A 21,564-nucleotide genomic window follows, 5' to 3' on the forward strand; every position below is an offset into this window, starting at 1 on the left:
CCGGATGGTTTCTGGAAACCCCTACTGTTCCTTGCATTCTAGCCCAGCCAAACTTCAAAATCATCTCATCAATCATGCTTTGAAAAAGAAATTCCAAGAGATATTGCCTAGGCTCTCCGGAGAGATAATAAGACATTCCGAAAGAACTTTAGAAACAAATGTTGAAGCAGGTCTAGCGAGAGATTTTGTTACATCTCTTGTTTTAAACTTTTCAACTGCCACTCTAGGTGTCTCAATTGCATCGGTGCCAACGCTATCGGATACTCAAACTGCAGCGCCTCATACAAGCTGGATATGCCCATTTACATTACCGGAACCGCGCATCATCCCGACTTTGGAACGAATCCATTCCAACATAGCTTCCGGTGAGAGTTTACTCGATCTCCAGAGTTTCATGGTCCTTCCAAGGAAAGTACTAATAGCTACCAATACCACGCCCGCGACCTTCATACCGTTATGCTTGCAAATCCCCGCCAGGTTCATTAGCATATCACCAGTATTCTTCAAAGTACCTCCCGCGATACTGGCGAGGCTTTCGATTGCTTGTAGATCCTTTTCCAACTGCGTCCTCAAGTCCCGATATTCTTCCCGAACAGCCGGATCCGGACTCGAGTCCAGATAGTCGTGGTCTTTCAGAATATCATTGATATCCTGCAGATGCCCTTTCAAGACCTTTTGGGAATCCTTTAGTCTCTGGATCTCGTCTCGTAATTCCGGGCTGTCGTCGCGAAATATACGCTGTTTCTGTCGAATTTCGGGGATTATAATCTCCCTGAAGAAGTCGCGACGTTCAATCAAGGTATCCCGAGCTTGTCTTAACTTTTCGGTTTCGCTCCCTGTAAAGGCATTGGGGCTGCTAACCGCGCCGTTCATGTATCGATCTACGAGATCTCCCGTAAGTGTGAGGGGGAACCGAGCAACGAGATCGGGAGAAAGAGAGAGTAATAGCTCCCTCGCGCATGTGGCAGCTGCCAGCGCAGCATATAGATGCCAATCATCATTTTTGTGCTCATCTGCGTAGTCTGATATTCCCCGGACAGGGAGACAAGGCATGACATCCATGATACCGTCGGCTTCCATTTCAAAGCAAAGGATCTTCTCTTTTTTGGCGACTTCGTCGCGAGTTTGTGCATTTTTCATAACCACATCGTCGGACCCAATCGCTCCTTGGAATATCCTGACCGAGTCGCCATTGCGCTGGCTACGCAAACAAAGCTGGCCCGGTAACCCAGATTCAGTCTGCAGGCAGTCACACGTTGACTCTGTATGAGGAAAGCCCGGCTGATAAAGACGGTCTTTGATCGGTCGAATGAATGCAACTCCATTAGGGGCTTTTGAGGCGATATCTTCAATTGCCTTGGACAAAAGTAACTCGTCAGAGGACCAAAAGCGCTGATCCAGAAAGGTGATCGCTTCTAAGAGCTCTCTCGGTGGTACTTTGGTCAATCCAGTCCGTTCGAATCCATGCTGCGTCCATTTGCCAGTGTTCCAGGGGATGACTTGAGTCCCGAGAACCACGTCGCCGAGACGAACGTCCTCCTTTGGTGAAGGCGCTCCTCCCGCGATGCCAACCATAAGAACGAATCTCATTCGTGGAAAGCTGCTTCGCATGTTGTGCGCGATTGTGGATGCGCGGATTCGCCCGTTCCAGTCTGATGGAGGGACATTGATAACGATGTAATGCTTCCCAACTCGACCGAGAACGTAGAGGTTTCGATCTCCCTCCCCGCGAGCCAGGGGGATGTTGTCATAGATCTCATCCAGAATTGCTAGTGCTGCCCGATATTCCTTCTGGAGTATGCAAATCCAGCCGATCGTGAAATTTGCATGCAGAGGAGACTGTTTCAGCGCGGATTTTGGAATAGACTTTGAGGCCATGATTGCAGGCTTGACAGATGGTTTGTTTCTCGTAGTTAGCAAGCAGTTCAGACTAGTATAACTTTTGAAAGGGGGAAGCTGTTTCCAGCGCTTCAGCGTAGATGTGATTAAGAGATAGAAGTAAATTCCCAGGCCTCTTTTGTGAATGTTCAGACCTCTTTTTGCTAGCACGGTTCTTGGGTAAGCGTACCTGTGTATAACTTTAGATTATATTTAGATATCCTTTTCTGCATGTTTGTCCGGGCGCCCGGTGCCTTGCATTATTGCCTCCTCGCAGCCTGGCCTCGGCATACTCTTTCTCGTCCAAGATTTTTTTTAATTGGCCAGAATCTATGGCTTTTTTTGGTCGAGATCAAAGCGACGCAGGGGAGGGAGGGGATCGGCATGCTGTGTAACCTGTAAACTTTTCAGCCTCGTCATCGGACCGCCGACGATCTCAGCCTCTGCCGGGACATGCATTTTTGGCATGGCTCTCTAATCCTAATAGGTACCATTTACGTATGGGAAGAGCCTCATAACTGAATCCATCATGATGAAATATATACATACTCGTTTCTCCGTAGATGGAACCTCTTCGTAACTATGCCGCTTTTACAGTGTTAGTTACAAGTAAAATGTCCATGTCGTCTCCACGAAATGACCATTTTAATGAAATCTTCTGTATTTCAAGGATCCCAAACCATTGACATGTTTAAAAACTCAACTACCTCTACTAAATATCTATGAAGCAGATTTCACAAGAGGGGATCACACCTCTAAGACCCCCTTCTTCCACGTCTTACTCGGCCTGGGCGTCGGCATCATCTCAATCCCCTCCCTAGTCTGCCTCAAATTCACAGTAGCCCATCTAAACAACTCCCCAAACGAGCCGGGCAATGCATCTTTCCCCTCATTCTCCGATAAATCCAACAAAGTCCCCAGCTGCACTGAATGCGATAACCCAGTCGCATGCGGAACCTTCCACATAGACGCATTAGCAAGCATCTCCCAGATCAAAAACTCCGCCTCCTGATACTTCTCCAACTTTGACTTTTCCTCCGCATCAGGCCGGGTACCAGGGCTATGATAGGGGAGGGTAAGTGCTTCGAAAGCACGCTCGCCAAAGCCGACGAAGCTGGTAAGACTCTCGCAGCGCCAGTCTTCTTTTAGAACGTTGAAGGCGTAGATTTTGTTTTGCCAGTATTCGAGGCCCGAGAAGTTTTCGCCGGCTTCTTCCAGGCAGAAGAGTCGGCTGATGCAGATTAGTTGGGCTACGTATTCGTAAACGACGGATTCATCGATCCAGTCTGCGTTGAAGGCGGGGTCGGCTTTTTCGAACATTAAGGGCAGGATGGGCGCGAGGAGGGGGTCTGAGAGGAGGCCTTTGAAGTTCTTTTTGTTGCCCCAGACGTGGGTGAAGAGGCGGTGCCTTGGACGTAGTCCGATTAGCGGTTCTGTACCTAGTACTAGTATAGAGATGAGCAGATCAGGGGGTCATGCTCACCATTGATAGATGAACGGATCGTGTTTCCGCGCAGCAACGAAATGATTCGCCGCCATAACATTGGATATAATAGGGATGGCGACTCGATACGGCGTATTCTCATCTTCGAGTTCATTCCAGCACATCCGATCAAGATGTCTAATCAGAATATTTCCAACATCCATCCACGCACCACCATGCTCATATAAACAAGCCGTGCGGGTGAGATCAGCCCCATGTTGTCCAATATAAGGACCATCCATGGACCGATCCACAAATGCCGGTGGTAACAGAACCTCTGGTACAAAGCGAAGGGTGTTATTTGGGGAACCGGCCACGTTGTCGAGAATACGGACGGTCCATTCAGGTCCTAAAATGCGTACCCAGTCGACGGCGTTCTTTTGGCTCCATTTGGGCATCTGGGATGCGCCAGCGTGCCAGTATGCCCAGAGGTTTTTCTCAGACGTCACTGGTTTGTATTCTTGGATTGTTGCGAAGATTTCGGCGTCTGTTCGAGTGTCTGTGACTTTAATGGGTTCTAGCTTGTCGCGGTATACTTCGGGGATTGTAAAGTCGAACATGATGGAGGTACAAAGTAGAATCAGCCACGAAGTATCTTCAAGTTGACGATATTTTTCAAATAATTGAATAAATGAACTCTCGATACCTTTGGAAGAGCGATGAGTTTAAATATTTCATACCAAAACTCAGCTCCGTAGAACACTTCAGATGGGAAGCCTGATGACGCGGGGCGGGCTGCAGGGAGCCACTGGGATCGCCTCAAGAATTGTACTCACTCGTATCGATTTCTGGGCATGTCTTGCCTAAACTGGGCTTTTTTTGCACCCGAGAGTACCGTCTGCAATTCTCATGGCTCTCATTTTTATGAACAGTCCAATTTGAGCAACTCTTTATAAAACCAACAACTCCGCGAACCAGAAAGACAGTGTCATAACATCTTTTCATGCTAGGAATATATACATTTGTAGAGAGACAGAAGCGTTGAAGGGGCATAATGGGGAATTGGAGGACATTGAGAGACCCGAAATGGTGCAAATAAGATCGGGCAAGTGTGAAAAGTGAAGCAAGACCTCCACAAAAGAGGCATGTGCCAAATGGGGAGAAACGAAAGCTAGATCACGGTCTACCAATGAAACCGAGATGCGACCGAGTCACTGTATCATCTTAGGGGTGGGTGGCAGCGGAACTGCCTGCAGAAAGGGAGTCGTGTTCTTCTATGTGTAATGCTCTGTGATGGGAATCAAGGGTATATACCGGAAGGGGAGTAGGAAGTTCTCGGCATCAAGTCACAAGGCTGATGGCTTCCTGGATTAGGTGGGGGAAATGTCAAGGGCGAGGCTTTCATGCCCTTGACTGAGGCAGTGGAGGTACCGGGGCTGCTAGCTTTCTCAAATCTCAATGGCAGTGGAGACACCATTGGCACGAGAAGACTCGACCTTGCTGCCCTCCTGTGCCATGCTCAGAATAGCCTTGAGCATCGAGTCACGGGTAGACTGCGTCAGCTGATCTACATCGGCAGGAGTCAAATCCTTGGTGTTAATCGGAGGCAGAACTATATGTCACTTGTGTTAGTAAAGAATCAACATAGCGCAACTTTTACAAACTAACCCTTGACTTTGATAGAGCCTGCATTGAAACGCAGGTTGCGAGGAGACATGACATGAGAGTAGTTCTCAGTCACAACGGGCACGATAGGCACACCAGCCTTAACAGCCAAATGGAAAGCACCCTTCTTGAAGGGCAAAAGCATAGGCTCATCAGAGTAACTCCGTGTACCCTCGGGGAAAATGAACACACTCTGGCGATGGGTGCGCATCTCATCCACCGCGCCATCAAACGCCTTCATAGCATTCTCCCGGTTGGCACGGTCAATAAACACCGTCCGTGAGAGGGTCATGAACCAGCCCAGGAAGGGCACATTACGCAGGGACTTCTTCGCCGTGACACTGCAGTAAGGCGGGAAGATAGCACCAAGCATAAGAACATCCAACTCGGTCTGGTGGTTACCAACGAAAATAGCCGGGCGGGTGGTGAGATGCTCCTCGCCCTCGATGATATCGAATGTCACACCAGTGGTATACCGCATCACCCACTTGAAGCTGCGGGCAGTGGCCCATTGAGAGATACGGCCATAGCCAGCGAGGCGGAGGACGATCGATGCGATAACACCGTAGGTTGCGCATAGGAGGAGGGAGCCATACGCAGCGAGACAGCGGGCGACGAAAGCAGCGCGGGGCACTTTTTGGCCCAGGGCGAAGAGTGATAATGTAACGACCACGAACGAGCTAATGCCCGACAGGATATATGAAGTGATCGACATGGCGGTGGGATCGAAGTGAAGGCTGTTGGGGAAAGGGTTGGGTCAGTCCTTATTACAAGAGGATAGACGAACGAGAATGAATGTTCATACCTGGCTTCACTGGATTGATTGACTGCGATAGCCCACTGGAAGAATGTGCAAGAGATCTAGAGAAACAAAAGACTCAGGGAGCGACAGCGAAGATCTGGCGGGACTGCGGAGTGTGAAGCTGCTTTTTTTGCCGGTGGCCGACTCACCGCCAGCTGACCGCGGCAGATGACGGCATCACGCAGAGCCACAGCAAATGAGCGTGCGGAGAGTGGGAATTCTAAGTCTTGAGACTAGTCAGATTATCGCATGGTCAACAATTGGGCCTGAGCTCAAGCCTCGGCAGGGTTAAACATTGGTGGGATCTTTTGAGAAGCTTGTGCTTGCTCAACAGTTACATGCGGGGCGAACTATAGAACAGAATATTGTTGGCTCTCAACACATCGTCGATCCTTTAAATCAGCTACAAGATATATTTTTACTCAGAAAATACACGGATCAATAATAATGGATCGTGCTATGCACCACCGATCCACCGTCATGAATACTCAACAATCGTCATACATTAATGTACAAAACACCATGCCTGATGCATGATGCTTGAAGATGCCAGATGTCTCGGGTAGTTAGACCTGGAGAAAAGCAAAGAAACAACTCCCCAGTGATGCTGTGCAGAATAACAGAAAGAAATGACCCTGGAACGCCAAGCTCATATCGTAAGACGGTATCCCCCCCAACCCGCGCATGATCGAGAGATTTTTGAAAACGGAAAAGAAGGGAGACCTGGAAAGCATCACAGATCTATTATGCCATGTCGTCATCTTCCATATCGTCGTCATCCAAGGACTCCATCGCATCTTTGATGTACTGTGCAGCCTGTAGAGAAAGACATTTTGTTAGCTAACCGAATCTAGGTCGCAATAAAAAACACCGAATAGACTTACCTTTGGATCCAAGTTCAAAGCGGCAGTGAAATGTTTGATGGCATTACCCTTATCGTGAAGAACCTTGTACAGTTTACCCAGTAGGTAGTGTACGTTGGCCTCATCGGGAGCCATGTCCTTCAAGACCTTCAGCTCTGCCAATGCAAACTTGTAATCCCGGAGTTTCATCAAGACGCGGGCCTTGCGGAAACGAGCCAGCACCGAGTGCGGTGCCAATGAGCAAGCACGCTCATAGTAAATCAAAGCGTTCTTGGAGTTATCCATCTTCTCCAGGACCAAGCCGATGCAGCAGGTGAGGACGGCATTGGTTGGGTTGATGCTGGCCGCATTGCGGAAGTGCTGCTCGGCAAAGTCGAGCTTGCCCATCCTATCGTAAACCGTACCCAGGCCGTACCAGGCATTGTAGTGGCGGTTCTCGGCGTTGATACCGTGGCGATAGGCATCGAGGGCCTTGTCGTATTCTTCGTTGGCAACGTACTCATGACCCTGGAGTGTAAAGGCATAGGCAAACTCAGGATCCAGCATGGTGGCGCGCTTGAAGCATTTCAAGGCCTGGTCATGGTCGCGCTGGTGGGAGAAAGAGTTGCCGATAGCACACCAAGCCTGAGGCGACAATCGGTCGATCTCTAGCAGTTGGTGTGCCAGATATGCCAGTTCGACATCATTCTTGAGGTGCCAAAGAACGGTCGAGTAAATCTCCATGTCTTCAACTCGCGAGGGTGCCAGAGTTTGGACACGGGAGAAGTATTGTGCAGCTTCTGCGTACATCGCCTGTTCAAAGTGGGCTCGGCCAAGCTGGGCCAAGACCCACGGGGTCTCTCGTTGACCCTGTGAAAGAGAATTGAAATGCTGTACAGCCTCGGGGCATTTGTACCGACTCAATGCGCTGTACCCAGAGGCAAGTTTCGTGAACAGCCCCAAAAGCCAATTCAAGGCTTCAAGCTCTTTGGTTCTCTCCGCATTCCGAGGAAGAGGGGGAACACTGGAGGTAGAAGGGATAGATGTAGCACGGGGCTCCTTGCCATCATTGTCGGCTGATTCGACATGTTTGCGATTACCGCTCACCACCCGGCCCACAGTAGACGTTGTGGCAGGACGTCCCTTGGCGTGGGCACTTCGTACTTTCTTCACTTCACGGCCATCCCGGCCCGTGAGTGTAGCAGTGGAAAGCTTGCTTGTGGTGGGCTTAATCTGATTGAAGAGTCTGACGCTGCGACGCTGGGGGGCACCGGGCTCGGTCGGTTGAGGAGGGATGGGGTGGGCAACTTGGCCAGACACGGTGCGTTTGCGATCACCGAAGCGCGGGGCGGGCGGAGGCTCTCTGTCATTTGGAGCAAGCGGCGGTTCCTCCGGTTCGGTTCGAGTTCGAGGACGAGGGCGAACACCAGTTGGTCGCATCTTAGGAGGGGTTGACCCGTGTGGTCCATGCTCATGGACTGGATTGTGCGATTCCTCCTTGCCGGTGCCAATGGTGGCTCCCAAGCAGAGTCTGGGTCCGTGACGCCATTCGCGATGCGGAACTCTTCCGAGCCACTACTCTGCCCGCTGGGTGTCTCCATTCCCTCATGGATCACCGGGGCCGCTACCGTAGCAACACTGACGGAGCTTCCATTGAATTTCTCCCAGAGAGCTGAGCTTCCGTAGGTCGAATCTGCGTCGCCACGTGCAGCAGGGACCATGAATGGATCACCCCCGAGGTGTCCGGTGGCTTGTGCGGGGAAAGGTCCTTCGGCTGGTGGAAAGACACCGGGTACAGAATCCAGATCATCTGGGGATGCGGATATGATGGACATGAGTTCCGGGCTGAGTTGGTAGATGTTGGGGACGCGGATGTTGACGCCTGATGATAAGTTAGCTTCAGTGTTGCTGAGCTTGAGTACTCGGAGTAAGGATACTAACCAGTAGAGCAGAGCCCGAGGAAAGCATCCCACATGAACGGATTCAGTTTCAGTGAATCCACATAGCAATCCACTGCCTTGTTCAAGTCCTTGTGGCCCTGCCATAGCTTTCCAAGCAGGCAGTACACTGCTGCTGCGTCCGGTAGGTGCTGTCGAGAGGTTTCGCTGTGCTTGTCTGTAGCGCAAATGTTAGACCAATATCAGAATAAGCCTACAACTGCAGAAGTAAGACGTACTCCAGTTATTCTTGGATGCCCAGGTCGACTTGCTGCGCTCCAAGGCGGTGATGCCATCCAGGTGTTTACCCAGATCCAAACAGGCCTGTGCAAAGACGTAAGCACAGCCTAGATGCAGGCCACGCGATCCTGTGTTCTGGCTACACTCCATCGCGGCCTTGACTTCTCCATTATGCAGGTGGCAGAGGGAAATGAGGTATTGAGCTTCGAAGGATCGAGGTTCGTAGGCAAGAAGGCGGCCAGCGAGGAAGAGGGCATTTCGGATGAGGTTGTTATCAAGGTGATAGTAAATGAGGTGCCTCAGTTGGCTGGCCACATGGCCGGTGGAAAGCGCCATGGTGGCGCGCGCGGGGATGTGAACGCGATGTTGTTGTTGTTGTAAGTACCTCGTGCAGAAAACTCATCAGCAGGCAGCGCCCATCAGTATCAACTCACGTCCAGGAGGACCGGTTAGGAGCAGATCTGAGACGAGGATAGGCTGCGGGTCTCGGCGAGGAAGTGGTGAGGTGCGGGAGAACGTGGAATGTAAACGGAGGCCGGAAGCGGTAGGTGGGAAGGTGAGGGAAAAGATCACCAAGGATCAGTCTGTACAAACTCTATCGAGCCAGACAAACTTTCAAAGTCGCATAGCCATCCTGCAGTTCTTGTTTAGGCGAGGTGGGTCAAAGAGTCTGGCAGTGAGGGTAATAGTTCGTACTGGTTCGTCTTATTTTGGTTGCATTTGCTCAGCGGAGGTGGTCTATTCTGCCGGGCGGTGAGTGTTGTAGTGGGCAACAATCGTCATTTTTGACCGCCTACTAGGAGTAACCTCCTCTCTAAATAAGAACTTGGTGGATATAATTTAAAATGGTAGATAGGATAAGGAGATATTTAATCATACATGCTTTTTTAATGTGTTTTTATTATATCTAGACTTGCAGGATTGTAAATTGTATCTAGACAAGGTTTATACTTCTGATGCATGTATATATCTTGCCGCTTCTCTGCACGTATGCTCATGGTTGCGTAATACCTACATTTGAAATGTGCCCAATTATTTATGATTAAAGAGATGAAGCAAGAGCTAAAAATAAATTAGTGAATGAGATATTGATATACACTATTAATCATTATAGTACCCTAAAGTAGCGCTTTCTAATACCCTCTGGATGAATCCATAGTGGCCTTGATCATCTGCATGAATGAATTTAAGGTTATTTATGCTTAGATTTCTAGAACAACCAACCCTACCTCTATCGGGAGTTTATGCCTTATGATTAAATATATGATACTATAATATAAACTTCTTAATACACAATAAATTCAGAACAAGAAGTTTAGCTTGCTACACTAGATCTGCATCGATCGATACACAGTATTAGAGGCTAGACTTAAAGCGGAGTCTAGGGCGGTCAAATTCGACAGAATAAATGAGGGTAAGGTAGCTTCCATAGCGCCGCTACCTACTCCCGCGGAACATCCATTCAACAGGCGATCACCTCCACATCCACGACCAACAATTTCCTCATACCTTCCCGTCCTCGAAAGGTGATCAAGCCGTTCGACAGACATCGGCGACCGTGAATTAGTATTATTCAATTGGTACTCTCACCGCCTTCCCTCGTCCACTCCCACCTCCATTCAACACCGAACTTTCATTCCGCAACGTCGCCCGTTGCTCTACACCATGGCCCAGGTAAGCTCCAATCTCGCCATTACCACCTCTTCAATTCCACCACCACACCATCAACCATTCTAACACCAATTCAGAAAGCAGCCAAAACCCTGGCAACTCGCAACGCCGCCGTCCTCACCCGCACACACCTCACAACCGCAGCTCTACACCTGCTCTTCCTAATCCTCCACTTTACATTCGGCCGCCCCCGCTCCCTAAAGCCATACCTACTCCTCGCGGTACCAACCCTAATCATCGAATTCTACCTCGACCGCGTCGGCCGCCCCCGCTATAACGAGGATGGCTCGCTGCGCTCTGCGGGCGAGGATCTCAACGCTACCGGGTTGACCGAGTATATGTGGGACGTGCTCTACTGGACGGAGGGGTGTATTGCCGCTGTGTGTATCTTCAATGATCGCGCTTGGTGGTTGTGGGCTGTTGTGCCGCTTTACTCGGTTTATTTGGCGTATTCGACCGTTATGGGGGTGAAGAAGGGCTTTGCGGGGATGGGTGGGGGGTGCGGAAGGGGCGGATGGTCAGGCGCCTATGAGTAAGACGCAGATGAAGAAGGAGAAGAAGGGGGATCGGGTGAAGTATCGTCGGTGAATGGGGAGGGGGTGTGTTTGGAATGGAGATATATCCAAGTTCTACGCACTGGCTGTGGGATAGTGGTCCTTATGGATCGAAACTCATGCTGGGTCTGGGTTACGGCTAGACTTGCGAGAAGATTGCAATGTGGGATGGCCAGCTTTTGGAAAAGCTAGACCTGCGAGGCATTGCGCTATCGAAGCAACGGTCTGCCATTTACCTGGACAGTGAGAAACGCCCCAGTTACGGTGGACTATCCTTGACGCCGAGAAGTACATAAGAAACTCGACTGGATGTGTACCACGAATCTATTTGACTGCTGAGAAGCAATACATGAGAGCAACCAATTTAAGACATCCAAAAAGCGTGTTTCATTATGTACTAGAGAAGCATCACCGGCCAAAAAGCCAAAACCAAAACCGCCGGGAGTAATGGGCGCAATGGTGCGAACCAAAAAAAGTCGAAGCCGAGAGAAAGGGGGAGAAAACATGATTTCACTGTGCAATTTGCAGGTCATGAGCATAATTGCTATCGTAACAAACTATATGGGGAATAAAGCATCGAGAGACCGGACCTCACATGCTACAGGCATGCCACTGTAGGAGGCCCAGTCTCGACGCGACACATTTAACAGGAGTGGATGTAAGACAGGGATGAAAAGGTGAGGGGGAAGAGATAATATCAAACACGGCGTAATAAAACAAAAGGGGCCAAGTTCGTTCAAAGCTCGTCCTTGGACTGGGACGAAGCACCAGCCTTGATGCTGCTGGTGATCTGATCAGCGTGGGAGACAGCGGTCTCGACGGCTTCAGAGGCAACGCTGCTCGCGCTGGAAGCGAGATCCGCAAGTTGAGCCTGCGCACTCTCAACGGCAGCGGCAAGACGGCTGGTGGCGCTTTCAAAGGCACCAGGCTCCTCGCCATGGATCGCGGCACTAGCCTTAGACTGAATCTGTGCAATGTTGTCCTTGGCAATTTCAATATAGCTGGGCTCCTTTCCATAGACAGCGTCGCTGATTTGCGAAGAGGCACTCGAGTAAGCCTCAGCTGCGGCCTCGGTGGCCTGCTCGAAGCGACCCTTGGCTGTACCGTAAATACCGACGCTGGCGGCCTCGACAGCCGCCTGGAGTTGATCATTAGCCTGCTGCATGATGTCTTCCACGCTGGGAATGTCAGAGACAACGGCGTGAGTAGCAGAAGAGACTGCCTCGTAGGCCACACTAGCGTAGCTCGAAGCGGCGGACACGGCCGCAGCCGGGTAGGGGGTCTCATAGGCAACGCGGAGCTTGCTTAGGACGCTTTCAGTGAAGGATGGCTGCTTTCCAATAAGCAGCTCAGAGACGATTGCCTGGACGGCTTCGAGCTGTGGCACATGGTTGTCTACCACTTGCTGCAAGTAAGGCGCGGGCGTGCCGTAGATCTGCTCGCTAGCCTTGGAGACGAGAATTTCCCAGTTTTCAGAAGCTTGGCTGGACAGAGACTCCAGGGGCCCGGGAGTTGTACCATAGATAGCAGAGCTGGCGGACGCCGACGCGAGAGACAGAGAAGAGGAGGCAGCGGATAGAGCGGCATGATATCTGGAGGAGGCATCGTCAATGATGCTCTGGCTCCTTCCATCATCAGCGGCAGAGATCATAGAGCTTGCGGAGGCGACGACGGCCGCGAGACTAGCGGAAGCCAGAGAGGAAGCTTGCTCGTACTGAGAGCCGGCTTGCTCAAGGAGATTCTGGAAGTTCAAGGGAGCCGGGGTAGGTGTGGGAGTACCATAAACTGCCACCGATGCAGTAGACACGAAGGCAGTATAGTGGTCATGAGCGACACCAACAGCCTCATAGTAGCGACGTTGTGCGTCAAGCACGAAAGGCTGAGAGCCAACCGAGGTGGTGGCAGGGATAGTGTATAGGGCCAGCTGCTCCGAGGCCAAGCTGAGTCCTTCGCTCAATCGCGAGGACGCAACAGAAGAAATGTGTGCCAGAGGCCCAGCAGAGGTGGGAGTAGCCTTGATAGCGCCAATGCGCGCCTCAAACTCCTCGGTGGCGTACTTGACAGCACCAGAGTAGGCAGACTCGATGGAAGACAGGACCTGAGCATGAGCGGGAGCACTCGATTGTGCCATCTGGCCCATAACCTGAGACTTGGCGATCTCATAGAGAATCTTGGCCTGGGAGGTGGAATCGGCAAAAGCGGAGCTTGCGTCAGAGTAGACATCTCCGGCTTTACTAGCCAGGCTGTGCAAAGCATCCTGCTCATCATCGTCAAGGATAGGTTCTTGCTGAGTGTTCAAAGTGGCAGCGGCGACGCCGAAAGCGGGCTTGGAGGCGAAGGTTTCATCCTCGAAAATGGCATCAGAAACACGCTCCTCCACGTCCTCGCCTTCGAGGAAAGTTTCGGATTCAATAGACTCCTCGACCTCGTCAAAACTATCCTCGTTAGGAGTGGAGACAGGAGTCTCTTCAGTGTCATCTTCTTGCGAAATCGACGAGGAAGTTTCAGAATCAGTAGTGGCCTCTTCAAAAACCTCATCGTTGTCCGTGCTCTCATATTCTTCGGTCTCCACGACTGGCTTCGGCCGCGGAGGCGGAGCCTCGGTGCGAGTCTCGAAGTTATCACCAACTTCACGAGCGGCAATCTTCCAGTTGCCAACATCCTTCAGCCTGATGAGTTCTTTGGCGGTATCCTCAGCCACCTCCATTCCAATATCCAGAATTCCAGCGGCCACAGACTGAGCTTCAGCAATTGACTTGTGGTTCATGCCGACCTTGCGAATTTCGTTGCGCCAGTCATCGATCTGGACCTTGAGTGCATGGTATTTGGCCCAGTCTTTGTAAGTCACATCGTCCATCCAGGCCCACCGGGTGCCGATCTCCTGCAAGCCCAGATCGCGGATACTGTCGAGGACATCCAAGGTTGAGTTGATGGCAGCAGAAACCCGACGAAGGAGTTCCTCGTCAAAGGATAGAGACCATTGTCGGAGAGCGTGGGCACGGTCTCTGACTGAGACGGCAGCCGTGCGAATGTCGGTGAGCAACTTGTCACTGGCCTCTTCCTCTTCCTCAGGTGCGTCTTCCTCTGGCAGGGCTGCTGCAAGCTCGTTGATTCGCTCCTTGATGGAAGAGATCTTCTCAGCAGAGACTGCCTGAAGGGCGGTCGACAGGCTTTCGCCGTGGCTGTTGGCACTATTCACGATGAGGGCGGACACGATGTCTCCAATGCGCTCTTCGAGATCTTCAATGCCCTTGTCGGCCGCTTTAGCAAACTTCTCCTGCCATCTTTGAAGATCGGATTCAATTCGGGCGCGAGCTTGCTTGGATTGTTCTTCGGCCGATAGGGTAGGCTTAGCGGATGGAGTCTCTGGTGTCGAGGTTGTGGTTGTGGTTGTGCCTGCAGAAGTGCGAGGTTCAACCTTTGCAGTTGTTACTGTTGAAGAGGCGGTCTGTGCAGATGAGGAACTATCATTCAAGATTAATAGATGCTCCATACGAGTGATTTTGTGGGCAGTCCGTACCTGTCCATTTCTTCAACAACAGCGCGAAGGCGCTTGCCTTCCCGATAGCTAGCAAGGCGCTGGCCGATTTTGACGAGCTGAGGCTCGACTTGCTCCGAGTAGAGGCCTGTTACATGGGGCCACAACGAGCTGTTCGCAAAGTAGACCACTGATGACCAGGTATAGCGTGCACCAGGCATCACATGAGTGATTAGAACTTGCTGACCGGTGCTGTAGGTCTTGCCAATGAACGGTTGCGAGCGAGTATAGAAGGGTACAAATTGGTTCCAGTAGACAGCTTGCGCGACCCCATTTGCCTTTTGGTAGTAAGGTGATACCAAGGAAACACCTTGTTGCACATACGGGTCAACCTGGGCTAGATACAGCTGATGCGCTTGAACCTGGGCAGCTTCCAGACGTGGCGTCACCTGCGCTTTCCATTGTGCCTCGCTAAATGTCCGGGCCTGTTGCCATGCGGGAGCACCATACTTCTCGTAGCCGAATTTGGCGACATTAGAAGCAGGCGTGTAAACTTGCTGATTGAACACCTCCACATATGGACGCGCCTGATCAACGTAGGGAGCGGCATAGGTGTCATAATAGGGAGTAACATATGGTTCCACGTGAGAACGTGCGATCAAGTAGGGCTTGCAGACCTTGGGAGAGGTCTCGTTCAGCTCGTCTAGGCGCGAGGGGCATCGTAGAAATGGCGTGAGAAGGGTATACCAAATACACAAGCTGTAAAAATGTCGAATGTTAGTCTACATCGGTCTATTTTCTCCCTTCCAGAACTGTCCCAGGGGAGGTCCGAGAGCAGCCATCGCGACAGGGGCGTTGAGGTTGCATGATCAGACTTACCGTACAACCAGGCCTAATGTCCATCGCAGAGGACTTTTCCTCCGAACCTTTTCGCTTTTCATATCCTTGCCCACTGGGCTGCCATTCCTCGGCTCTTGCGATACCGCCGGTACATATCCATTCTCTTGAACTGCCATGCTGGCTGCCGTTGGCGGCGGGCCGACCCTTGTGAAAAAAAAGTTGCAGGCACGAGCTTGCACGTCGCGTAAATGTGATCTTCAGGTAGGGGTGTTCGTAGAGATTCGATAGACTGCTACTGTCTCATGGGGTCGCCGAGAGCTGGACACCGGGTCGCAAGTGTTTGCGCAGTTGGTGTGGAAGCTTGTTGAAGGAGGTTGAAGCTGGACCGTAGGCGGAAAGCTCGCGTCGGCTCGGCGCTAGGGGAGATTCACGGGCCGCAGGTCAGAGCGTGGTCGCAATGATAATGTGATTCCGAGGTAGATGGGGAAGCACCGAGTAGCTAGATTCGTGCTGAGTACCGGATGGAAAAGAGAAAACCTCCTCAGGAACGGGCCCTGGGTACCTGGGATGAAGACTAAGTTTCCAAGCTCGATGGAGGGACTATTTAGGTCTCGGGGGATCAGTGAGGTCATCGGTGGCACCTGGGCAGAACCGGGCAGGTACGACAATACATGATGTGGCACTCCCGGAGGGACATAAGATACTGTATTAACGATACATGCTGAGTCAGCCTCAATCGGGAAGCCGCCGCTGCCCCAAACCCAAATGTCTCCAAGTCGTCAAGTCGTCAAGTTCCAAAGTGGGAAGGCCCTAACTCGACCGCCATCTTCAGGAGATCAAACTATTGACTGGAAGGCTGTGTTATCCTGTTCTCAGTATGTCCATCTGCCTTTTGGACCAACTATCCAATTGAAAAAGCTGACTCGAGCCTCCTCGGCTTCACAGTCGTCCCGCATCGACATTGCTCCGTCGTCATACCTGACTCGAATTTGGCGAGTTTGATCTTATCTTTGATGGTCGTGAGAGTTACAATGAAAAGCTGGTAGAGGCCGTGCTTTTCCGGCGACCCTGCGCAATCTGATTTACGAAACACAATGGATTTCGCAACGCACTCTCCCAATGGCCCCGCGGGGAGGTCGTCGTTCCCCGACCTGATGAACGACCCGGCTTTCGATGACCGAGACGGAGGGATGGAAGATATGGACACGTGCCGAATCTGTCACGGAGAAGCCACAGAAGAAGAGCCGCTGTTTTACCCCTGCAAATGTAGTGGTAGTATCAAGTTCGTCCACCAGAGTTGTTTGGTGGAGTGGCTGTCACACTCGCAAAAGAAACATTGCGAGCTTTGCAAAACACCCTTCCGATTTACGAAACTATACGATCCGAATATGCCCCAAAGCCTCCCGACACCCTTATTCCTCCAACAGGCTTTGATCCAAACCCTCCGAACCCTGGTGACATGGCTGCGTTTTGTTCTCGTGGCTTTTGTATGGTTGGGTTGGCTGCCGTGGTCGATGCGAGCAATCTGGAGGGCGCTGTTCTGGCTCGCTGACGGCCGCTGGTCGGCCGGTGGGACTGTTCAGCAACGAGGCGCGATATCTGTTCAGAATGGGGTTGAGCAATTGGCGGCCAACGGCACGGCAGCCGCTACTGCCGTGCTTAGCTCGATGACCTCGGGTGCTTCGAGTGCGGCTCCATCCTCCGCCATCGCTGCCCCGTCGACACAGGCCGCTCCTATCACCTTCCCAGCGGGCGATCCACTCATGCTTACATTAATCAAGAAAATCATCCCGAGTCTGTTCATGCCTGGGTGGTCATCTGCTGGCAGTGAGAGTGGCTCTCACGCAACTGGCCTTTCTGGCTCGCCTAAGCTGCGGTACCCGTCATGGCTCTCGGATGTCAAGTTTCTTAATACTTTGACGCCTTATCCGACAATCAACAATATGATAATTGATACCCTGGAAGGTCAACTCATCACTCTACTCGTGGTTGTTGCATTCATCCTTCTGTTCCTAATTCGAGAATGGGTTGTCCAACAACAGCCTATGGCCAATATTGCCGAAGGAGAGCGCGAAGCAGCATTGCAGCTGATCGCCAACAATCGCCCTAACGAGGAAATTCAAGGATTACGCCCAGATCCTGCGCCGCTTCATCCTCATGATGATATTGAACCAGAACAACATGCACTCGCAGAAGAGGACGACGATGTACCCGATCGTTCGGCCAATCATTCTCCCGCACCCTCCTGGACCGACTCTGATGATGGGCTCCCCGTGTTTGATAGACAAACCGGCTTTCAAGATCACGATTTTCCGAGAAATCAGTTCCATAACGATCCTCACATGGAATTTGGTCGCCCAGAGCGTCAAATTCCGGTCCCGAACACCCCACAGTATTCAGATGTGTCACTGTTCCAAGATATTCTCGCCCGTGCAAACGGCGATCGTGATGAGATCCTTCGAATTATTCGAGAAGAAGGTCATGAAGTGGAACTAAATTGGATTGTCGAGGCACTTACGCGGGCGCCCCTCGAACAACCACACGCTGGGCCAGCCACCCGCGCAACGGGACTTTTCCAGACGCAACCCGCAACTGCTGACGAGACGTTGGATACGGATAATGAAAATGCCGAAGTACAATTACAGACTGATCAGCAACCTGCCGGGCAAGAGATTCAAAATGAGCAACCCGCGGAAGCAAGAGCAGACGAGAATCTAATCAACGTTGCGGCTGAGCATCAACCTCCGAAGAATGTGGGTGATCGACTGATCAATTGGTTTTGGGGAGACATTACCCCAGAACATCATGATCATGATGACTTCCCCCTGGAGGACGACGAGCAAATTATGCAGGACCCAGCTTTGGAAGATCCCTTTGTCCCGGTTCCAAACCGACTCGACGGACCTCCTGCCGACGGAGCGGCAGTGGTTGGAGCCCCAGCTGATGGCGCGCTAGGTGGTAATGACGCGGATGCAATCGAGGGCGATGACTTTGAAGGAATCATGGATCTCATCGGTATGCAAGGTCCTATCTTCGGACTCTTGCAGAACGGCGTTTTCTGTGCCCTCCTGATTGCCTTCACGGTCGCTATTGGTATTTGGCTTCCATACTTGTGGGGAAAGATTGCCCTCGTCCTGCTGGCCAACCCCCTGGAGCTCATCGTTGGTGTTCCTATGACTGCAGTCACCGTGGTTGCAGATATTGTGCTTGATACTCTCATTGGAGTTGTAGGCTATGCTATGTACTGGCTGAGCTTCATCTTCAAGGTACTTCTCAGCCCCTTCGGTGCTCTTGTCCCCGCTCTTGAGTGGATTCCCCGAAACAAGTCCATCACTAGCACCTCGTTGTCTCTGATCGACAAGAGTACCGTCCGGTTGAACAAGGTCGTCAAAGCTTTCCTGGTATTCCATGAATCTGACATACCCATGTTTTCCGTGCTCTCTCACCAAGCTCTCAAGCTGCACCAGGCACGCGCCATGACCCTCTTTCGATCTATTTTTGCCATCATGAAATTCATTCTACACGACTTCCCTCTTCGCCTGATGACCCTCGGGATCCCAGGCGCCTTGTCGTTTGATATCGACTTCTCCCAACTGAAGAATACTACAATTCAAGTACAGCACTACGTTGGTAACTTTACAAAGTTATCGATTTTTGCCAGCCCTGGAACGAAGCTCATGAATGCTAGTGCTGCGCGAGCAGCTTCCGCTACTGTTCCCGTTGACTATGACCTGGCTGTATGGGATACGAAAGATCGCGTCATCGCCATTGCGATGGGATATCTCTTGGCAACGATGATGGGCTTCCTGTACCTGCGAATCACTGGATTACTTGCCGGGGCCAACCGTGGCCAGCGCATCGAAGGCATCGTCGCAGAGGTGCTTCTACAAGCCGGGGGAGTGATGAAGGTTATCCTCATCATTGGTATTGAGATGATCGTCTTCCCTCTCTATTGTGGTACACTATTAGACGTTGCTTTGCTACCTTTGTTTTCTAATGCGACTATCTCCTCGCGGATCGCCTTCACAATTGGCTCTCCACTGACATCCCTTTTCGTGCATTGGTTCATTGGCACTTGTTATATGTTCCACTTTGCCTTGTTTGTGTCGATGTGCCGGAAGATTTTGAGGACCGGTGTTCTCTGTAAGTCTGCCTTGCCGCTCTGAATATCCCTCTCTTCTATTGCTGACATAGTCGAACAGATTTCATCCGTGATCCGGATGACCCGACTTTCCATCCCATCCGCGATGTCCTTGAACGCAGTATTACCACACAGCTTCGGAAAATTGGGTTCAGCGCTTTAGTCTATGGGGCTTTAGTGATTGTCTGCCTAGGTGGCGTCGTGTGGGGTCTGTTCTATGCATTCAATGGCATTTTCCCAATCCATTGGTCCGCCAGTGCCCCGATGCTCGAGTTCCCCGTGGACCTTTTGTTCTACAATTTCGTCATGCCGTTGGCCATTCAATCCGTCAAACCTTCAGATGGATTACACGACCTGTACAACTGGTGGTTCCACAAGTGCGCTCACTTCCTTCGCCTGAGCAGCTTTTTCTTCCCGGAGAGACACCCTGAAGAAGAAGGGCGTCATGTCTGGCGATCCTGGTGGGGTCTACTTTCAGGAAGCAAGGGTGATTGGGAACACCCGGTCATTGGCGACGAGGAACAGGCAGCCGCAGAAAAAGAAAACCGGGACGTCTATTTCCTTCGCGATGGCCGGTATGTCCGCGCGCCTGCTTCCGACCAAGTCCGGATCCCCAAGGGCACGCACGTATTCTTGGACGTGACCGAGGATAATGACCGTGTCGATGGAATGACCGATCTGGATGATGGGCTTCATGGCCGCACCAACCCTGCATTTGCCAAGGTCTACATCCCACCGCACTTCCGAAGTCGCATTGCTGCCTTTATCCTCTTCATCTGGCTGTTTGCCGCCACCACCGGAGTAGGCATCACCGTTGTACCGCTGGTCATTGGACGCAAGATCACCTCGGTGTGCTTCTCCAGCCCAGTCCCCGTCAACGACATTTACGCCTTTTCCTGTGGCCTCTCCGTGGTCGGTGCTCTGGCCTACACCGCGTACTATTGCCAAGCTGCCGTTCAATTCCTCCGGGAGAACCGGGGGACGTATCTGCAGTCCCCGCGAGAGCTGGGCTTACTCATTGGCAATCTCGTGCTGGATGCCTTCCGACTTGTGTACATTGCGATTGCCCTGGTGGTCGTGCTCCCTTCACTCTTTGCGCTGTTGACCGAGTTGTACATTCTCATTCCGGCTCATACCTTCATCGGGGATGGAACGGATCACGTGGTACACGTCGTTCAGGACTGGACGCTGGGGGTTCTGTACGTGCAAATGGCGATCAAGCTTACGCTGTGGCACCCTCACTCTTGGGCCGCGGCCGTGCTTAATGGAATATTCCGCGATGGGTGGTTCAAGCCCAACGTTCAACTGGCGACGCGCGCTCTGATTCTGCCGATGGCGCTTTTCACCGCCGCGGCTGTAGCCGCCCCGTTGTCATTGGGTGGCGTCCTACGATGGACCCTTTTCTATACGCGTGCTGAGGCGCAGCCAGATATCTATCGCTATGCCTACCCAGCAACTTTGCTGGTCGTCCTGGCCGCGTGGTCTGTCCACCTGGCTCTGCGACGGGTGGCGATTTGGCGCATCAACATCCGCGACGATGTCTATCTGATCGGCGAGCGGTTGCATAACTTTAGCGAGAAGCGGGCGCGGGACGTCGGTGTCTCGCGGCGGGTGATTACGGGCTAAATTTTGCTCAGGTCTCCGGACGACTGATTTATTATGGATGGACGGGGTATATGAAGTTTCCGAGGAGGGGCCCAGGGCCGTTTTACTTCAGACTAGCTAACGCTTAGTTGCAGTGGGACGGGGTCTCGACGATGTTTAGAGTCTCGCTTGCCCCTCCCCTTTTCTCCTGTACATTTAGAGTGCATGCATATTTGAATTGTCTTGCATGGATCCTATAGTTCCACTGACGGCTAGGTTATACTTTTTTCTACGTCGAGAATACACTTTTAATACCTGCCAATACCTCCTGATACCTGGCAATGCGTGCCCTATTCCTCACAAATCCGGGACCCCATCCTAGTTAAGTAAACGCTGCTGCCTGAGGGTCGTATTCGTATTACCCGTAATCTACCCCGATCCACCAAATTTAGATGCCTGCCACGTGACCCACACCGAATGCTCTCGGCGACGCTGATTGGTTAGGCAAC

General features: G+C 51.7%; 7 protein-coding genes across 7 annotated transcripts; 2 read left to right on the plus strand and 5 right to left on the minus strand.

Annotated features, from left to right (window-relative positions):
* Positions 1-279: 279 nt before the first annotated feature.
* Positions 280-1,878, minus strand: N7496_008768 (uncharacterized protein; the record flags this gene model as incomplete). Its single annotated transcript, XM_056701687.1, has 2 exons — positions 280-856; positions 1,157-1,878. The coding sequence occupies 2 exons, from the start codon at positions 1,876-1,878 to the stop codon at positions 280-282; spliced, it is 1,299 nt and encodes a 432-aa protein (XP_056553750.1).
* Positions 1,879-2,625: 747 nt separating this feature from the next.
* Positions 2,626-3,921, minus strand: N7496_008769 (glycosyltransferase; the record flags this gene model as incomplete). The annotated part of the gene is made up of 2 exons (XM_056701688.1): positions 2,626-3,286; positions 3,362-3,921. The coding sequence occupies 2 exons, from the start codon at positions 3,919-3,921 to the stop codon at positions 2,626-2,628; spliced, it is 1,221 nt and encodes a 406-aa protein (XP_056553751.1).
* An 828-nt stretch (positions 3,922-4,749) lies between these two features.
* Positions 4,750-5,681, minus strand: N7496_008770 (1-acylglycerol-3-phosphate O-acyltransferase SLC1; the record flags this gene model as incomplete). The annotated part of the gene is made up of 2 exons (XM_056701689.1): positions 4,750-4,913; positions 4,970-5,681. The coding sequence occupies 2 exons, from the start codon at positions 5,679-5,681 to the stop codon at positions 4,750-4,752; spliced, it is 876 nt and encodes a 291-aa protein (XP_056553752.1).
* An 831-nt stretch (positions 5,682-6,512) lies between these two features.
* Positions 6,513-9,123, minus strand: N7496_008771 (anaphase promoting complex subunit bimA; the record flags this gene model as incomplete). Its single annotated transcript, XM_056701690.1, has 5 exons — positions 6,513-6,584; positions 6,653-7,973; positions 8,036-8,492; positions 8,552-8,725; positions 8,787-9,123. The coding sequence occupies 5 exons, from the start codon at positions 9,121-9,123 to the stop codon at positions 6,513-6,515; spliced, it is 2,361 nt and encodes a 786-aa protein (XP_056553753.1).
* A 1,329-nt stretch (positions 9,124-10,452) lies between these two features.
* N7496_008772 (SND2/TMEM208 family protein) lies at positions 10,453-10,994 on the plus strand (the record flags this gene model as incomplete). The annotated part of the gene is made up of 2 exons (XM_056701691.1): positions 10,453-10,461; positions 10,536-10,994. The coding sequence occupies 2 exons, from the start codon at positions 10,453-10,455 to the stop codon at positions 10,992-10,994; spliced, it is 468 nt and encodes a 155-aa protein (XP_056553754.1).
* A 754-nt stretch (positions 10,995-11,748) lies between these two features.
* On the minus strand, positions 11,749-15,506 carry N7496_008773 (uncharacterized protein; the record flags this gene model as incomplete). Its single annotated transcript, XM_056701692.1, has 3 exons — positions 11,749-14,476; positions 14,533-15,249; positions 15,370-15,506. The coding sequence occupies 3 exons, from the start codon at positions 15,504-15,506 to the stop codon at positions 11,749-11,751; spliced, it is 3,582 nt and encodes a 1,193-aa protein (XP_056553755.1).
* A 918-nt stretch (positions 15,507-16,424) lies between these two features.
* On the plus strand, positions 16,425-21,097 carry N7496_008774 (E3 ubiquitin-protein ligase SSM4; the record flags this gene model as incomplete). Its single annotated transcript, XM_056701693.1, has 2 exons — positions 16,425-19,473; positions 19,533-21,097. The coding sequence occupies 2 exons, from the start codon at positions 16,425-16,427 to the stop codon at positions 21,095-21,097; spliced, it is 4,614 nt and encodes a 1,537-aa protein (XP_056553756.1).
* Between the last annotated feature and the right edge of the window lie 467 nt (positions 21,098-21,564).

Source organism: Penicillium cataractarum (assembly GCF_028827025.1).
Source record: "Penicillium cataractarum strain IBT 29864 chromosome Unknown utg000007l, whole genome shotgun sequence".
NCBI classification, from domain to species: Eukaryota; Fungi; Ascomycota; class Eurotiomycetes; order Eurotiales; family Aspergillaceae; genus Penicillium; species Penicillium cataractarum.